This window comes from Triplophysa rosa, linkage group LG6 (assembly GCF_024868665.1).
Source record: "Triplophysa rosa linkage group LG6, Trosa_1v2, whole genome shotgun sequence".
NCBI lineage: Eukaryota > Metazoa > Chordata > Actinopteri > Cypriniformes > Nemacheilidae > Triplophysa > Triplophysa rosa.
The window spans coordinates 1,599,248-1,619,692 of NC_079895.1; the positions used below are offsets into that span (position 1 = coordinate 1,599,248).

At 39.2% G+C, this 20,445-nt stretch overlaps 1 protein-coding gene across 1 annotated transcript; it reads left to right on the forward strand.

Annotated features, from left to right (window-relative positions):
• Positions 1-61: 61 nt before the first annotated feature.
• Positions 62-20,433, forward strand: col28a2a (collagen, type XXVIII, alpha 2a). The gene is made up of 36 exons (XM_057336199.1): positions 62-1,433; positions 1,522-1,677; positions 3,645-4,219; positions 6,737-6,757; positions 7,029-7,088; positions 7,825-7,878; positions 8,058-8,102; positions 9,192-9,218; positions 9,308-9,352; positions 9,437-9,481; positions 9,570-9,623; positions 11,124-11,192; positions 11,385-11,453; positions 11,541-11,609; positions 12,145-12,213; positions 12,570-12,638; positions 12,954-13,022; positions 13,151-13,219; positions 13,347-13,418; positions 13,565-13,633; positions 13,805-13,876; positions 14,235-14,303; positions 14,440-14,508; positions 14,664-14,732; positions 14,813-14,881; positions 15,057-15,125; positions 15,305-15,373; positions 15,543-15,611; positions 16,507-16,587; positions 16,672-16,707; positions 16,798-16,834; positions 16,966-17,523; positions 17,663-17,913; positions 18,049-18,271; positions 18,347-18,544; positions 19,478-20,433. The coding sequence occupies exons 2-36, from the start codon at positions 1,533-1,535 to the stop codon at positions 19,483-19,485; spliced, it is 3,642 nt and encodes a 1,213-aa protein (XP_057192182.1). The 5' UTR covers positions 62-1,433; positions 1,522-1,532; the 3' UTR covers positions 19,486-20,433.
• The last annotated feature ends 12 nt before the right edge of the window (positions 20,434-20,445 follow it).

Below are 20,445 nucleotides of genomic sequence, written 5' to 3' on the forward strand. Positions count from 1 at the left end.
CAGCTCAGGATAGAGATCTTCATTATTTTCCACTAGTTATATTTTATTTTTCAGTTGTAAACATATTGAAATCTTGAGATGTGGCAAGTTTAAGTCTCTTGGCAAATCTGAGACATCGTTGAGATCTGTATTGAAACTGTATTGTAAGAAACATCTGAGATTTCCGTTATTGTTTAAAATGTCATTAATGTCCATAAAAAAACGAGATGTGAGTTGTTCTTCTTTCTTAGGAATGCGCTTTTCTTTCACAATAATCCTCAAGTTTTAGCGTACTACACCTGGCATCTGAAGGGTTAAAAAAGGACACATTTTTGAGACGAAGCATTCCAGAGCGTCAGATCTGTTTTTAACCTGCGGGGTCTCAAACAGAATTCCCTGTCGCCCACATCACAGCTAAAGGATCGAGCCGCGACCCCTTCCACACTGTTCTCCACACATGCAAACACTTGTTTCATACCTGCACCCGGTCACAGGTCAAATACACTCACACCAGAGCTCACGGCCAAAATGCCAGCGAATGCCATTCAGAAAATACCCCAGCCCCTGATATTCTGATATCAGATCACCTCTTGTGTTTTCTTCAGCACATTATCGAGTCACAACTGAACACTGGATGTGAAGACAAGACGTTCTGATGGCTTTATGGCTTCATTATCGGGTAAATCTGTCTCTGAGGTAAAGTTGCAGTATTTCTCGGAGAAACGCCCCGCTGAGTCTACATTGTGCTAGTGATTTAAGTCGGTACAATACCCTGGTGACTAGAATAGAAGAACGCGACAAAGCTTCTAAAGAAGGTCAGGCCCTCTCATCACCATGACGACACGTGTAGCATCTTCAGGAATGTCTATAAAACCAAGCTTTATTCTGCCTCATCTTGTATCTCTTGCGTCTGCCATGACGGTGGAAAACCCCGGGCCAAATCAGTTTCTCACTGTCTTTCGTACTTCACCCAAAAATGCAAAAAATGTCTTTTCTTATTCGTATGTCATTTGCCCTGTGTGCTGTTATTTATGCATATGCACAAAAGGATGTCTGATGAAGGCCTTTCTAGAAGCTAAAACCTTTAACTCTTTGATAGGGTTTAGTATGCAGGTTTATGAGTAAAATAATAGAATTGCTTTTCTTTTTTGGGGGAGTTGAACTATTGCTTTAGGTCGTGAACATGTATGTGTTGAGGTATGTAAGGAGTGTCTATAGCTCTGCAGCACAATCTCCAAAGTGTTTGGTGGTCCCTCCCTTTAAAAGTGGGAGGGGATTGTTCCAGACACAGCCCGAGGACCCCGTCTACTTCTGTTCAATCCGGCAAAACTTCACATCACTTTACATTCTCCCTCACTCCCTCACCACACACGGACACGCTTTACCTGCAAAGCACATAACCTGAGGAGCACACCTGGACAGGTAGCTTGTGAGGAGAGGCTTTGCTGCCAAAGGTCAGTGAGGGTTACTTATTCAAGAATTTATTCAAGTTTTTATTTGAAAAAAAAAGACTAGATGATGAATATGAATCTGTTGTTTTAGAAGTGCTAGTCATGTCTCCCACGCTGAGCTGCTCTCTGTTGTGTTTGGGTTTTCTGGGCGTCTGGGCTCAAGAGTTTTATGAGGAAAGAACGGGACCCGCACGAGTGAAGACCAGGGGACAGACTTCAGCTCTTCTGCAGAAACATGACGGTCAAGGTGAGACACATCTTTGTAAGTGTGACAACATGCATTCGTATTGTTTTGTGTCTCTGGGATATTCTTGATCGTCTCAATGATACGACACTCTAAATGCAAATGAGTAAATGTGGACAAAGCCAACCGTTTGGTTTAAATGAACTTCTGCTGGGTTGTTTCATTAATGGTTGGGTCAAATATTATATTATTATATTTTACTCAACCGTGGTTTGAAACAACTCAACATTTGCTACAGTGCATGTTTTATATACTGTTAGAAAACCATGCAGGACATTTTAAAGTGACAGTTCACCCCCCCAAAAAATCTGTCATCATTTACTCACCCTTTTGTCAATTCAAACAGGTTAAATTTTGAAGAAAGTTGGTAACCGAACTGCACTGGACCCCATTCACTTCTATTGTATGGACACAAAACCAACGCAAGTGAATGGGGTCCAGTTAACGACATTCTTCAAAATATCTTCTTTTGTGTTCTGCGGAAGAAAGAAAGTCACACAGGTTTGAAATGACAAGAGGGTGAGTGAATGATGACAGGATTTTTATTTTGGGGTGAATCACAATGCTTTTTGGGATACAGGATCTAGTTTCATGGCTGGAAACATGCAACGTCACGTTTGGCATAGAGATCGTATACCATCATAACTCAACATCATTTTGGAGGAGAAGCCTGAGGTGTTTTCTTTCACAGTTCTTCTAATATGAACATGATTTATTAATGTCTCTATAAGACCCGCTGGGTCATTTCTTGTCACCCAAGAGACATGAAGAGCTGACTGATGAGCTGATGTGTTAAAGGATTGTTACAGCATCAGACATGGTTTCATGACACAATATTCACTATTCTCACGCCATTCTCAAGTATCAGAGCTCATAAAATCAAGCTTCAAGACCACGTACTGTATATAAAGTAGATGTGACTAAATGTAAAATCTTTATCTTTCAGGAAAACAGACCACATATATTTATGGCTCGTGTTCCGCTCAATGGCATATAGATGAGATCTCTTTAATATCTCACACTGTAAAAGAAATTAAATGTCAGCTGGATTGACAGAAATATACCATAAAATAAATGTTTTTCCTGTAAAATTACAGGATATAAGGATATATATTTTTCGGTTTTTGACCGTATTTCAAAAATAAACTGTAAATAAATAAAATCTTGTTAAAAAAACGGAAATGTTCTGGCAGCTGGGCACAGCTGGAGCGCCAGAAATAAACTGTAAAATTAAAAAAATTCCCTGTAAAATTACATGTTTTCCATTTTTCTTGTAAATTTGCGTTCTTTTTCTGTAATGATATGTTTTTTGACCGTATTTCAAAAATACATTAAAGTCTATCAAAAAAACAGTCAAATTTACATTTTACGTGGAAAATCTGTAAAAAATAACAGAAAAGTGTCTGTAAAATTACATTTTTTTACACTGCAGTTATTTCTCAATTAAGTCTTATCCGCGTATCCTGAGAAAAAGAGTCAGAAAGCTCACAAGTGTGTCTGTCATGAGAGTTTGAGAAGAGATGTCAACAATGTGTCAAACTGAGCTCAGATTTGTCAAGTCTGCAATCAAAAGTCAGCATTATTGAAGATCTCAATATGATCTCAAACATATCTCATCACATTTCCTCAAATCCACATTATTTGACCTCTACAATCTACATTCATTTACACCTCCAGACTCTTCATGTGTTTTAATAATTACACTCTCGTTTGATTCTCTTTTGTTTCTCATCTGAGACTCAAGTGATACTTAATAAAACAGATCAGATAACTCTTCTGAGCTATGAAAGAGCAACAACTGAGCAATAACATTTTCCTCTGGGTATTGCTGTGACCAATTTATGGCATTTGGCCATTTTTTGAGAGGTATTGGTGCAGTTTTAATCTGAAATGCTGTATGTCAACATAGAAAAGAAACCTGTAATGAAGTATTTAACACGCCCTTATCTTCTCTGTTTCTTTAACGTCAGCCATCTTGGATGAGGACTGCAGTTTGGAGTTGGCCTTCCTGCTGGACAGCTCTGAGACGGCCAAAGACAACCACCAGCTGGAGAAACAGTTTGCGATGGACATTATAGAAGGTCTACAGAGCATCCGCTTGGACACGGCTCGTAAACTGAGCTGGAGAGCGGCTCTGCTTCAGTACAGCAGTCACGTCATCATCGAGCAGACCTTCAGACAATGGAGAGGCTTGGAGAACTTCAAGAACAGCATCGCGCCCATGGCATACATCGGCCATGGGACCTACACCACCTACGCCATCACTAACATGACCAAGATATTTGTAGAAGAATCAAGTCCAGACAGCATTAAGATCGCCCTGCTGCTGACGGACGGCTCCTTCCATCCCAGGAATCCTGATATCTTCTCGGCGATGGCCGATGCAAAGAACCAGGGTGTGAAGGTCTTCACCGTCGGCATCACCCACACAGCCAACGAGCTGGGAAACGTTGCCAACCTGAGACTGCTGGCCAGCACACCCGCCTCCAAATTCCTTTATAATCTGCAGGACACGACCGTCATGGAGAAAGTCATCACTCAGATTGTGAGTATGATGCTGTCAGTCATTCACATGTCGAAAGACACGTAATCTCTAAACATGCCTAACCAGGCGTGATGCGACACGTTTGAAACAAGTCATTTGTGTGTCCACACCGACCTGATCTCAGAGAAAAAAGTGGTGATTTTGTATACTGTGTAAATTCCTACAATGTGAAGCTCCACCCCTAAAACACAATTGTCAGTGGGAAGAAAGCAGATCGTATGAAAATGTACATTAGATATCGTACAAATTCATATGAATCTGGAGCTGTTTTTAAGCAGAAATTAACTTTGATGTGGTATAATGAATCTTTAATAAAAAAATGAAAAAAATTTGGATAGAAAGAGTAGAAAAGAAAGAGAAGTCTGTACTAATCGGTCAGGTGTTGATGGAAGAGATGTGCTTTCAGCCGATTCTTAAAGATGGCCACAGAATCTGTATAAATGGTTCTATAAAGAACCCTTAACATCCGAAGAACATTTCTCTTTCACCGAAGGGTTTTTGTGGCAAAAAAGGTTCTTCCTGAAATGAAAAGGTAAGAAAGAGACGGTTCTTTAAAGAAGCTTTGACTGAACGGTTCTTTGTGGAACCAAAAATGGTTCTTCTATGGCATCGCTGTGAACAACCTTTCAAGCACCTTTATTTTTAAGCGTGTATATTAACAAAGATAGATATTGACATTTTTATCAAGTTGATTGAAATTTTTTATGAGAGAGAAGTGTTTTGAGTGGAGAAGAACCATTTTTTGATCCACAAAGAACCATTCAGTCAAAGCGTCTTTAAAGAGCCATCTCTTTCTTACCTTTTTATAATCGGAAGAACCTTTTTCGCCACCAAGTATTTTGTGAAACAGAAAGGTTCTTCGGATGTTAAAGGTTCTTTATGGAGTTTCTTCATCTTTTTAAGAGTAAAAACTGAAATAGATGCTCGCAGGCGTTGCAAACATGAGCGGAAACCTCCCTAAAGACACGGTGATATTAGTTGAAGCGTTACATGACACATTTGCACTTTTAAACTAATTACAGGACATTTAGTCTATATAAATAAATAAGTTTTTTTATTTTGGTTTATTTTGTCTTTTGGCACTGGTCAGCTGACCATGTTTGGACATCAACCAGGGTGCGTTTCCCAAAAGCACCGTTAGCCAACTATGGTCGCAAGTTCCGTCGTTCCATAGTTCAACGATTCAAGTGTTTCCCAAAACCATCGTTCCAACGATCAATCGCAAGCAGCATCTCAAAATTGTGTGGTTGGAACTACAGGTCTAGAGCTGTGGTATGAAGCATCGTTCCTTGTTACTATGACATGTACTATGACAAAAGCTTGCATGCATCAAGCTTTTGATCAAAGTAAGCAAGCGACATGCAGCGCATTCCATATCCATCATTCTAAATATATACACATTCAATTTTACATCGTTTAGTTTGTCAAGAAAATAGAAGCGTGGTTTTTTGAAAAGTGCACTTGGGCAGGCTCTAGGACCCTGGGGAATCCCTGGGCGGGGTGACGTAGGAGGACACTTATAAATGAATGAAATATTGTGAAATAAAACAACAGATAACAAAAATAGGATAACAAAAGCAGTCCTTAAATGCAATGTGTGTTATTTACGGCAAGAATTTGACATTCATTCGATCTGGTCCTATTTATTTGTAGACGTCATTACTCCACCATCTGTGGCGTCATCAACTAGATTGCTGAACCAACTTGGTCCAAACATTTGATCTCCGCCAGAGTTACTACAGTTTCAAGAAACAGTCGTAACTACATTGTCAATTTCCCCAACGTACTATGGTGGTTAACCAGCGAGTTCGGTCGTTGTTCGGGAAACACACCCCAGACTAGCTACACTCTTAAAAACAAAGGTGCTTAAAAGGTTCTTCAACTCTTTCTTACTTTTTTAGATTCTAAAGAACCTTTTTCACCACAAAGAACCTTTTGTGAAACAGAAAGGTTCTTGAGATGTTAAAGGTTCTTTATGGAACCAAAAGGTTCGAATAACCCTTGGAAGCAGGTTTTGTGTAAATTGGCCAAACTGAAAGTCCATCTGTGTAGACCAGGACACCGTTTTTGGCTGTTTTACAGCAAGGTTTAAACCTTAAAGTTAATGGTTACATTTTTAGCCAACTACCAAAATACTTTTCAGCAGTTATTTTGATGTTTTGGATTCTCTATTACTGGTCATCCTGTCCTTCATTTTACTCTAAGAATAAACCGTCTGCTTTTGTTTTCTTGGTATAAGTCATCTGGCTTGATACTGAATGTGCAGAAATATGTTATTTAAAACATTTTTTTCTGACATTGTGCTCCATGTGAGCAGAAACACATTGACAATTTCAATGTAAAACGAGACTGGACACGTTCAGTTATAGTGTTTTCTTTCATCGTGTTTAGTGTTGGATGTTTTCCCAAACTGCATATGAAGGGAAAGATTTACCAAATATCAACAAGTATAATAACAGGTTAAATATATCGACTGTAGTTTGGACAGAATATAATTGATCTGATATCTCTACACAGGCTCAACTGGCAAATGAAGGGGTGAGTGTGTGTCAAAGTCTTTCACAAAATATTTCCTTTCTAGGTTATTTCTCTTTCATTGTATTTCATGTACAAAGACTAACTGATTACATTTCACAGACTAAAATATAGAAATATATTTGAATAGATATATTGAATCATTTATGTTAAGCTACTTCTGATGAATAGCTTCTTCTTGAGTAGCTTGACTCTAGTTGAGCTACTTTAATTGATTAGCTACACGCCAAACAAATAATAAAGATTCTTGCGTTGATCCTAATTCTCTTTAAAGTGTCTTCTAGCCCCAAAGTGTGCTTGTGTGAAGGGGGAGCGAGGACCCAGCGGCCCTGCGGTAAGTACTTTCACCTTCAATTTCATTCTTAATGGGACGGTGTATCCACGCAAGCCCGTGGGCACATTTTTCTCCTCACTTTTCTGTCTCTAAGAGGTACGAATTCCTTCGAGGAAAGTCAACAGCTTGGAGATTCTGACATTCTGAATAACTGCTTTGCTTTGTGAGAGTCGGGATGATTACGGGCTTTGTCAGGACCCCTCGGCGGTACCTCGGAGGAATATATACCAAAATAACGTTCCTGAAATTAAGTTTCCTTCGTGATTCGTCTGTTAAAAGCGAGACGTGTAGTAGAATGTGTCATGGCATGTTGTGACTGACACGGTTTTCTCACAAACACCTGAAAACAGGCTCCAAATTAACTTTCGGTCGCAGCTGCAGGTGAATTTCTCATTTTAAATGTGGCTTTGATCAGCCAGACTATCATTCTTACAAGTTTTCCAACACAAAACCAAGTTGCAGTTCCCGTTAAAAAAAAAGCAAGTTGATGAGAAACTGTTTAATATACCCATTAAAGCGTTTCCGGGAGTTCACCCTGACCAGTAGTGCGTGTTTCATTAGATTTCTTTAATGTATTCCTGCTGACATTTACTCCCAACGTAAGACAACATTGCAAAACACACCCATCATCTACGGGTTTGACAGTGAAAGTTCAGCGTAATCGCTGCACACCCGTGAGGTCATTCACTTTCACCGAATGGAATTGACACTGCTGTTCATTTTCCTCTTGCTGCAGGGTAAGAAGGGTCGTCCAGGTGAGGACGGAGCCTCCGGGCTTAAAGGTCAAAAGGTCAGAACTTTTTCTTTATTACAGTCATTCTGCGTGTCTGTGTGCATGCAAAAATGAAATGAAAATATGATGCTGGAGACTGAAGTTTTATATTGGAGTAGATCATCATGACAGGAGAACAATGATGCAAGCCTTCTGTCTGATCTTCTGGAACCCTTTCTGTTGTGTGCACTTGTTAGGGAGAAGCTGGTTTGAGTGGATTACCTGGTCGTGAAGGCACAGAGGTGAGTGGATTATAGGTGTAGTGATGTTTAACTTTGAATGAATCCTAATTATAGGAACAACAGTATGACATAGATCATCAAATGTGATATTACTGAACTTGACACATAGTTATGAGGGTTTGTAAGGGTCCTGTTTGTGATGTAATTTCCTGTTTTATGATTTTTTTTACATGCACTTTGTGCATTTTTATCTTTTTTGTAGTTTTCGTAATTTCTTAAATTTTAGTTCGTTTTATTTATTTTTTATTATTATTATAAGTTCATTTTTATTTGTTTTATTTTTCATTCTAATTAATTGTTATTTATTGTTTTTTTATACTGATATAGTTTCACTGAAAAAATTGATACTTTAAACTAATTTATGATGAATTTAACTGAATTGAGTAAACTTAAACAACCATGTCCAAATAATTTCCAAATAACTTGAATCAATTACTTTCATCCTACTAAAAGTATTTAAGTAATGATAACCTGTTTCCATTATGTGGAACCACTGTCCATAATTTAATTAAGTTAGTTTAAGGTAAAAAAAAACATTAACATACCAGACACGTATTTGAGTAAATTGAACAAGCATCAAATATTATTTTGATCTACTTGATTGAAACATGTTAATTTAAAATGTAAACATTTAGTTAAGCCAAAGCATTACTGTTTTTAGTCCCTTTAACACAATGCAATTGTGTTTGAACATAAAACCTAATACAAAGGTGTTAAAACAAAATCAATTGTTTAAATAAAGTTTTATTTATTTTTGTTTCACTTCTAGTTTAGTTTATTTTTAGTTTAATATAATAATAATAATAATACGTGATTTTATTATAAACTTATTTCAATTCATTGCAACATTTCTGTTTATTTATATTAATTATTTAAATTAAATAACATTTCAGTAAATATTGTATTTGATTGCATATACAGAAATGTTTTAATAGTTTTTGTTAACAATAATAACCCACTCTGCAATAATGAAGTTTTTAAAACCTTTTTAAAATAATGTAAAAGCCCTGAATAGCTATTAGAAAAAGATGACCTGTTTGCAATATAAAAAGGAAACTCATTTTACTTTGTTCTGGTTTTTGCTTTTAGGGTAAAGCAGGTTACAAAGGAGAGCAGGTGTAGTATTCCCTCATCTATCATTTGTGTTAACCGGCACACTCATATGAGATGAATCCTGATGATGTTTTAGTCTTGTGTATCTGCAGGGTGAACAAGGAGAATGTGGTACTCCAGGAATCAAAGGAGACCGGGTGTGTAAACCTTCAGATGTCATTCTGCTCACAATAAACGTAATCCAGATGATTCATGAGTTTATCTACTGTACCGTCTCATAGGGTCCTGAGGGTCCGGTCGGCATTCAGGGGGCCAGGGGTCTGCAGGTATGTATATATTGATGTATTATACCAAAACAAAACTTCATCGCCTTACCCAAAGATCATAACCTTTACTGTTATGTTTTCCTCGCAGGGTATAGCAGGACCACAGGGTGACATCGGAGCGGAGGGCCCACAGGGCAAGAAGGTCTGTGGCTTGTAATCACACACCATTATCTTCACAGATTTCAGCTCATCGTGTTTAACATGCACACCTGGAAAATGTTCACTGTTTCCCATAAAACCCACACCAAAGACTTTAGGTGGAAACTGTGCACATTTTGTTTTTCTTTAAAGAGAATTCATGTTCATTTTAGAGGCATGAAAAATAGACTCTTTGAATTGATTTCCACTCTTGCACACAAAAAAGAACAAGATTATATGAGCAGTACAAAGAAGGGGTTATTGAGTTACAGCTGTAGTTTGGCTCTTTTGTGTTAAAGGGGCGGTTTACAGGTTTCTGGATCTCCTTTAATACACCCTGAGACCTGCTGTTTGTAGTTTTTCCATGTTTTGTTTAACTACAGGAAACATTTAGAGCGGTTTTTACAGATTTACACACATGCTCACACGGTTAATGTCGCTGTGGACACGTATTGCCAGACTTCTGGCTCACGGCGAGTCTGGTCCACATGCCAGTTTATTTTACTCCAAATGAATGAGACGTCTGAGTGACAATCAACCATCAGCAGCCAATCGGTGCAGATTCTTTTTTGACAAAAAATGTATGTGAACTTAATTTTTTTAAATACTGAAATAATATACGAAATTACTGCTCCTGGCTTTTTAGTTTACTTGTCTGACACAAAAATAGTCACAAATCCAGCTTTTAGTAGGGTTTTTAAACACAAAGACTGAAAAAAAAGTTAAAGGGACACTTCACCCAAACATGAAAATTCTGTCATCATTTACTCACCTTCGAGTTGTTCCAAATCTGTATAAATTTCTTTGTTCTGATGAACACAGGGAAAGATATTTGGAAAATGCTTATAACCAAACAGATCTCGCCCCCCATTGACTCCCATAGTAGGAAAAATTACTTAATCATGTTATTGTTCTATTCAACACAAAAGAAGATATTTTGAAGAATGTAGGACAGCAAACAGTTCTGGGGCACTTTTGACTACCAATGTATTTTTTCCTACTATGGGAGTCAATGGGGGCATGCTTCCAAATATCTTCTCTGTGTTCATCAGAACAAAGACATTTATACAGATTTGGAACTCGAAGGTGAGTAAATGATGACAGAATTTTCATTTTTGGGTGAAGTATTCCTTTAAGTACAACCAGCCAATCAGAATAAAGCTTGCCGGATCTGAAAAGTTCATGCCCGTTTTGTGTGTGATATGCATTAGACAAGATTAAAGAATGAACTGCGTTCATCATAGTAGCTAATAACAGCAAAAAAAAGATTTCCATGGAAAAATGCTGAGCGGAGTGATTTTTTTCTCTTCATGTATAGACACGCAAATGACACGAACAAAAAGAAATTCCTGCGTCTTGAATTGCAAGGAGATATCATAAATGTCTGGAGACGTCAGATTTGCGACTGCTAGCACTGACCTACTTGTGTCATGAAAGTTTTTTTGAAAGGATGTTGAAGGTTGATAATTCCTCAATTGAAATATGTTGTTTGTTTGTATTACAGGGTGAGCGCGGCCCTGCGGGTCCACCTGGAATTCAGGGTGATGTTGGAGTTGGACTTCCCGGACCAAAGGTTCAACTCATTCATGTCCTTCCTTACTGACATTTTCCCAAATACCTGCAAATAAAACAAGACTTGAAACGAGACATCTGACCAGACAGCTCATGCAACACAACACTCTTCTTTCAGTTGAATGAAGTGATTGACACAATCACGTTTCTGTACTTGTCTCACAAATGACTCACGGCTTTGATCCATCTCCAGGGCGACATGGGCTTTCAGGGTAGGTTGGGTCCACCGGGTCCACCTGGCATTGGCGAGCCGGGTCTGCCTGTAAGTATGAAAGTAGAAGTTCATGATTTAGCAGACCCGTGAATGACGCTGTATGACGTTTGTCATCACGTTTGTCCATTAAATCAGGGACCTCAAGGGCCACAGGGTGTTCAAGGAGAGAAAGGACCGCAAGGAGAGGGCTTTCCTGGTCCAAAGGTAAGGCCCAAAAACACTCACTATAAAACCCATGTTCTCCATCATTCTCTGCTCTTTCATCTCACTGGAGGTTAACGACAGCCAGAGGCGATCTGAACAGTAAACACATGCGGTTAAGACTTTAATATTCCTCATTAGGGATCTCTGAAGGGATCTATTTAGTGCTCATTTGAAAATCTGTGAGTGGAACAACACCGATCAAAAGACATTTGAATGTTTCCTCGACACATCAAAGCCCAAATGACTTATTAAATGTAATCTTAAGTATAAACATACACGAACATATCTGGACTTTGTAAGATCAAATATATATATGAGTCCTGAAATGTTGATGCATGTGCTTGTCTTGGTTTTGTTCATCATGAAAGCCTTGATTTGCTTTCAGTTTTGTCCAAATTTGATCTCAGTTGGTGCAACCCACCACACAAGTTACTGATTTTCTCAAATGAAAGTTTTCCGTAGATGAAGGAACAATACATGTAATCCAGTGAACGCCTCTCGGGGGGGGTGTGATGACTTTTCTTTTGTTTGACAGGGAGACCGGGGTCTAGAGGGTCCGAGGGGACAGAGAGGATCGCCGGGTCCTGGAATCAAAGGCGATAAGGTGGGTTGTAAATACATCAGCACATGAATGAGATTCACACAAGCGCACCATAACACACAAAAGAGTTAATGACGTTTGTAAAGCGACCCTAATGTGTCATTTGAATGCTGGATGATGATTGGCCAGTGGAAGAGAGAGGGCGGTACAACAGATGGGAGGGCGGCACGGTCAGATTACTGTGGGAATTGTTGAAGAACACCTGTTCGTACTAAAAAAACACCTGAACTTGTTCGTCCCTGGGTTTATGTCATTTTATCGTGCATAATTATTCCCATTAATCTGTGTTTTAAAAAATGTTTGAAATGTGTTTGGTTGTATTCTGAAAGTGACCCATCCTGTGTTTGTTGTGTTTTTAGGGTGAGCTCGGACCTCCAGGTTTGCCAGGACCAATCGGGCTCCCGGGGGTTGGCATTCAGGGAGAAAAGGTGGCCAAAAACATCTTTCTGTTTGATTTCTTTGATTCCTTCTTGAAAGTTATTTTGAGAAGGAGCAAACAAACTCAAACTTTACATGACGTATTCAAAATTGAAAGTAGAATCCACAATATAATATTGATAAAAGCTTTAAAAAAAAACCTTGTAAACATTTCAAACAAAGACAAGAGTCTAGAGAGACTTCTCCTGTGAAACGCAAAAGCAACTCGCTTAAGATTCAGTGATTCACATTCAGCATTGATTCATTATTGTTGATCTCCGGATTAAATGCTTGCATGTGTAATATGCAATATTTCTGTCAATCAGGGCGTTGAGGGTCCGAGGGGACCTCCAGGAGGACGAGGACTACAAGGAGAAGGTCTTCCAGGCCCTAAGGTGGGTTTTGGTGAAGAGACATATTTTGAAAAGAGAACACGTGTCATGAATGGCACGCTTATAATGTTGTGATCTTGCTGTGTCAAAGGTGGAAAGAAATCTTTTGACTCTTCTCTGTTGTTCTTCAGGGAGATCAAGGTTTGCCTGGAGAGATGGGTGCTCCGGGAGAGAGAGGGCAAGGCGAATCTGGATCAAAGGTGATGCTCTTGCTAAACACACATCGAGTTTCTTTTTAAAATTGGAAGCTAATTGTGATTGCTTAGAAGAAGAATATGGGAATTGTTAAGGTACGAACATTTAATGAAAATGATATTATTTTCTCAGGGTGAACCTGGATCTTCTGGGCTGGCTGGAGTACCCGGGCTTCCCGGAGAGGACGGTGCTCCAGGACAAAAGGTAACTCAACATTATGACGTCTGGAAATTTGAACAGGTTTCTCTTCAAAGAAATCTGACGTTTCTATGAGCAAACATTTCAGTGAAGTGAACATTAGATACCCAAAAGAGGTCTCATTAGGTAGTCATTTATTCTTGTGTTTTCAGGGTGAGGCTGGTGCCAGTGGTTTGAGGGGACCTGAGGGGGCTTCAGGAATCGGTATTCAAGGAGAGAAGGTACAATCTCCATTTCATGCTCTTTTCAAATCCGTGTTTTCCCTGAATATGTGAATGTTTTCCTTTAAATGTCGCTTTTTTGTTCTGTGGTATTTCTTTCAGGAAAGATGTAAAGTAAACGTGTGTGTTTGTTCGAAAGCTGTATTGTTTTGTGATCTGTCATCTTTGTAGGGAGACCAGGGCCAGCGTGGCATTCGAGGGTTGCCAGGTCCTCCTGGCATAAGTGGCCCATCAGGAGCAAAGGTGAGAGCATCCGAAAGAACAGAGAACAACGGTGGCCGTCCACTTTTCTCTGCCATCTCGCTTGTTCTCTATTGGTTCTAAGCCATGATCCAAACCAACCATGAGATGAGTTTGATTTGGAGCAAAAAAAATACCAGAAACGTGCATGTTGTTTAAAAACAGTTAAAAATGTCTAAAAAGAAAATGAACCTAGAAAATAAAAAAGGATGTTAAAATAAAACAAAAAAAATGTATATTTGACTCCAGCGTCCTTTGCAGACGCTCACTGCTAGAAATAGAAATACTATTAAAAGCGTGCGCTTTCAAACACGGCATTAGACGTGAATCAGATGACGTCATGTTATACTGTTGCTTTCAGGGTGAGCCAGGGACACCAGGAAGGTTAGGCATGCCAGGATTACCCGGGCGAGCTCTTGCAGGACCCAAGGTAACAAAAACAACAGCTCATGTCACGGGCCCGCTGCCAACACAATGAATCAGAGCGTTCACATTCATCATAGTGTATCTGTGCAATAAAAGCGAGAAGGAGGGCTATGACATCATCTCTCTGTGTGTGCCCGCAGGGTGACGTGGGTCCCACAGGTCCTCCAGGACACATTGGAGAGACGGGATACGGCCTACCTGGTCCAAAGGTAGGCAGGAGGGCTCTCAGAGTATCAAATTATACTAGAATATATGAATATATAAAGGTTTCCTGCAACATCCCTGTATAGAGCTAAATGAAACAGAACTAAATAATGTGACCGATTATTTGAAAAATGTTCAATTCCTACCCTGTCGCTGTTAGGGTGATCGAGGTCATCCAGGACCACTCGGGCCGTTCGGGCCTAAAGGTGAAGGATTCCCTGGTCCGGTGGTAAGTGACCTTTGCATTTCTTTAAATACCTTTTTATTGCATCAAGACACCGTACTTACTCTCATTTGATACTCGCGCAGGGTCTGCCTGGCTTCCCAGGCCCGCCAGGTGAGCCCGGCCCCGAGGGCATCGGTATTCCTGGACCAAAGGTAACGTGACCTCTTGAACTGGCACAGCATCTATTTATGATAATGTAGTCAGGTCGGCAGAACCTTGTCGTCTCTGTTGTATTTAAGAAATGAACATGTTTTAGGTTATACCAGATAACTTATTTAAACTCTAAGGAGAACATCTAGAAGATTTAAAGTTCATTTTACTCTTCAGGGTGATGTTGGATTCAGGGGTTTACCCGGTTTGCCAGGCCCACCCGGTGAAGGATTGCAGGGACCACCAGTAAGATACACAATCTCTGACTGTAAACTCTCTCAGACCGATGAAACCGTACATTACATCACACTTCTCACAAAAGAGAAGTGCTTCTGAGTGTCTGAGGAGTCTGTCTCTGTTGCTATGGCGATCAAGAAAGACAAGCTGTCTGCTTCTTTATTAATTCTGCTGTCCTGCTGTTGCAGGGCAACATGGGAAGACAAGGTCCTCCAGGGCCACACGGACCCCCCGGGGAGGGTATTCAGGGACCTAAAGTATGTTCACAACTGTCTACTGCCAAATTAAATGGATTTAGATGTTTCTGGATTATATGCTTTAAATCATCCCAATAGTCACAATGTTCGAGTCGTGTTATATTGACTGCTAAATAATTGTGAATATTTGGTGAATATTGAATATGAATACGTTTTTTGAACTCATCAGGGTGATCAGGGGGCTCCAGGAGTCACAGGACCGAGAGGTCCAGCAGGAGAGGGACTCGCGGGGTCAAAGGTGAGAGTTTGGTTCACATCCTGTGCCTGCCATCATACTATGAGTACAAGGTCAAGCCACCTTTATCTATGTAGCTTCATGTAGTTTCAAAAACACTTTACAGTAACAAACAAGAAAATATTGAGAACGATGGACATTTTAAAGCACAGCAGATTAGATGTGATCGGTTTTGGCTGCGTTTGATATTTCAGGTTGGTAAACAAAGAACAATAGATAACATACAACAGTGAGTCTAATGTGATCTACATATCATTTTCAAGTTTTAAAAGTCTTAAAATCGTAGCTATCTGACCTTGAGCTTTTATAGGAATCCCCAAAATAAACATTGCATATACTGTAGTTGCGGTCCTTCTGAAACCTCGGATCTCCAAATTCGCCGTTTTTCAGGAAATGGAACTTTTTTTTAGCTTTTTCAATGATTGCATACTATGTGGTCAAAGTTCACCAGCTCTTTTCAATACTTTTTATTGGTTAGCTATTTACAAAACCCAGTGACAAACATAAAGGGTGACTAATAATAATAATGATTTATGACAAAAAATACAAATCGCGAAATATGGAGATACAAGGTTTCAGAAGGAGAGCAGCAATATGTTTAACTTTAACTAGGGCCTAGTTGAACACTGCCAAAATTCATAAATTGAGAGAAAGTCAAATAAGATATAAAGTGACATTGTGATTGATAAAGAATTTTAATGTTCTTTTTAGATTTTTAGATTTTTTTAAGGTTTATTATGTACTATTGTAAGAAAACATACTGTAAAAATCAGTCTGTTTATTTGTAATAGAAATCAATGATCATAAGAGTCAAATGTGACAGTTCATAGTATTTGTAAAGTTCAGAGTAAAACAATACGACCTGTTTATTTTATCTGTGTGTGTGTGTCCTGTTTAGGGGGATCGTGGTTTGCAAGGCGAGAGAGGAATAAAAGGTATAAAAGGTGACATGGGAGACCCTGGGACCACCGGATTATCTGTGAGTCAACTTAATCCCTATAAACCATTTTTTGTAAAAGAGCAGAAAGTGTTTTCCATTCTAATTCACATTCTGTTTTTTTAGGGAAGACCAGGAATTAAGGGTGATGCGGGTCTCACTGTGAGTTCAAACATTTCTCCAAACACAAATTCAACACATTATATACAGTACACACATTATAGATGTTAACCAGCAAAATTCATTTTTCAGAGAGGAGATATAATCAAACTGATCAAAGAGATTTGTGGTAAGTCTCAGGCTTTAAACACCGTGGTCAAATGTGACATCTACATATCTATGGCTGAAAGAACATTATGGGATGTGCAGATACATCATTACATTTATGAAGATTGATTTGTTTATTGTGTATGTTTCTAGGATGTGGCATCAAGTGCAAGGAGAGGCCGATGGAGCTGGTGTTTGTGATTGACAGCTCAGAGAGCGTAGGCCCTGAAAACTTCGAGATCATCAAGGATTTCGTCACCGCTCTCGTGGACCGAGTCACGGTGGGCCGTAACGCCACCAGAATCGGTTTGGTTCTGTACAGCTTGGACGTTCATCTGGAGTTCAACCTGGCCAGATACATGACCAAGCAGGATGTCAAGAAGGCCATCAGGAACATGCCGTACATGGGAGAGGGCACGTACACCGGCACCGCCATCCGGAAAGCCACGCAGGAGGCCTTCTACAGCACCCGGAACGGCGTCAGGAAAGTTGCCATCGTCATTACGGATGGGCAGACGGACAAGAGAGAACCCGTGAAGCTGGATATTGCCGTGCGCGAGGCTCACGTGGCTAACATCGAGATGTATGCGCTGGGTATTGTTAACATATCCGACTCGACGCAGGCCGAGTTCCGGAGGGAGCTGAACCTCATTGCCTCCGACCCTGACAATGAACACATGTTTCTCATCGATGACTTCAACACGCTGCCAAGTAAGCCTTCATACATCTGTATCATATCTAGGGCTATATATATAGATATGTCTTTTTCAAATCAGGAGATTATGATGAGAAACATAGCTTGACCTTGTCTTTCGTATCGTAAATGAACGTCTGTGTTTGGTCTGTAAAGCTCTGGAATCTAAACTGGTCAGTCAGTTCTGTGAGGATGAGAACGGAGCCCTCATCTACAACCGCATCACCAACGGTGTGAACGGACACAACGGATTCGGTTATAACAACGCCCATGAGGACGCTTCCGTACACGGGAATAACGTCCACGGAAGCAGATTCCAGGACACGGTGGACAGAACCCAGAGTCACACCAGAGGCCGGGGAAACAGCGTACCGCTTCCCATCAGCCCCGGCCCTCTCAAAACACAGGTTTTGGTCTTCAGACATTTTTCAAAAAGGAAAAAGATAAAAAGACCTCAACATTTGAACCCAAACGAAGGGATTAGATTGAATAGATTGATTTTGCTTGATGCTCTCTGATATTGTGTTGTGGTTACTATTCAGGTGGATGAAGAGGACTATGAAGGGGAGGACCTTGACATAAAAACCCAAAGTCGAGGTGGAGGAACCATCGCTGTTGTCAATAAGACCGTCCAGCCTGTACAGCCAGGAACAAGTACATCTTCATCTACATCATCATCGTCGTCATCATCAGTATCACTATCTTCTTCCGGTTCCACTTCCTCAGTGAATGTGAACATAAAACCCCGTCCTGTTGTCACTAAAGGTAAGACAAACACACAGTACATCAAACATCCACACTAACCAGTTCACTAACATGAGCTTCTCTGTCTCTCTAAAGTGTTAGTGTCAGCTCCTCTAGATCCTCGATGTCTGTTGATTTTAAGTCAAGGTTCCTGTAGAGAATACATCATCCGCTGGTACTACGACAAACAGGCAAATTCTTGCGCTCAGTTCTGGTACGGAGGCTGCGAAGGCAACGAGAACCGCTTCCAAACAGAGGACGAGTGCAAGAAGACGTGTGTCCTCACCAGCAAAGGTACAGTATTATTCACAACACCATTTCACTATAATATCCTACAGAGCGGCTCATATAAAATATTAACAATATATTTGTGATGATATAAAGTAAAGGCTATTGCAATTAGTGGTGTACTGATACACGATACAATACACTATACTGGATTCACGGTCACAATAGTATCACAATATTTTGATCAAATTTAATCAAATAAAACTGATATTCAAATAACAGATTTACTGAAACATTATTCAAGTCCCCGTGAACCGGAAGTTGCGATCGTGTTTACTTCTGTATTCTGACACATTTCCGAGTGAAAAGAGCGTGGCTTGCGTTTTTCACTGCGAATTGATTGGATGTGTAAAAAGAGCTGTTGTGTTGATTTTGAAATGAAGCTGGCAGCAGACTGACAGTTGAAGGGGAGGAGTTAATGGATGCTCCGCCCAAGCCGTCTAATTTATGTCATTTGAGATGGATAGCCATTTCAGGGCGGATGTGCATTTTCAGACTTTAACTGAAGATTATGAGGGTACATGAATTTTAAAAAGAAAATGACCCACATTGATAAACGATTTACTATGCAATATTTCATGAAAAAATATGAATTGTCATTTTTTATTTCACTGGGACTTTAACATTTTTGTCATAGCATTAACAACATTCAAGGCTTAACTGAATCTTCTGTAAATGAATACAAAATAAATAGGTCTGCACTTCAAAATGAACAGGAAAGAATTAGCCCCAAGAGAGAGTTTTTTAAAGCAGTACAAGCACAAAAAACAACAACAACATGGGTCATGGGTTGTCAGCTCAACAAATAGGAATAAACAGGCGTCATATAGTTTTAAAAATGTATACCGATATAATGTCATGCTACGATATATCTTTACAGACCTACTTTCATGAGTCGAAAAGTTAATTTGAAGATGTTTTCCTTATTTCTCATTTCAGCTGGTTAACATGGATGAAGATCTCACCTCAGACATTCTACACTGAACCTTCATAAATGAACTTTGACGTTCTGCAATGATGGAGACGATCAAACTTACACACCTTTTAATGATTTGCTGTAATATCAGAATTGTGTATCCGGCTTTTGGCAAGTTCACAATCTAAAGAAATGAAGTTAAAAAGCTTTGGTTTGTTTTATCAGTCTTTAAAAATCTGAGTCCTGTAGCTGCTGAACAGATACACAGGTATGATAATGAATGTTCCTCTTTGTTGTCATCATTATGTGCATTCATCCTCATCAAACACAATCCATTTATTCATTCACATTTTTTATTTTTCACAGTATATTCTAAGAATCTGTGCACTGCTCTACATGTGACGATTGTAACATGTAGAAAAATGTTTTGCAACCTTCACTGGGAATTGATTGTATATTTTTGTTTTTATTTAAATTGATATACAATTTGTGACTTGAATAAGCATTTATTAGGTTGTGTAAACATCATAAATTAAGTTGGTCTGTGTCTGGGGGTTTTATGAGGATATGAATCTTTGGATTGGAATTTAGAATTGTAGGGAGTTAAGCAAGTGTATTAGGTTCTCAGGTCACTATGATGTAGTAATTTAAATTTAATGATAATTTTCAAACATGATTTTGTATATATTTTTAATGTGCTAGTTTTACAATGATAAATTCTTGTATTTCAACAGATATTTGCAAACCGTAATGAATTAGCCACATGAGATTCCTGATCATTGTTAGTTCTCTGGAACAACTGTTGTTAGACGTGTACATGTTTACTGTTATACATTTATGCAATTACGATTTTTGAAGGTGTTTTTGATAATAATTGTGGATTTCATGAATAAAATGTTTGGTTAATAATGATGTCTGTCATTGTGTTTGTTACAGAAAAAAATAAATGGTAGTCTATCATCTTTATAACTGGAATGAAAGTTTAGGATTT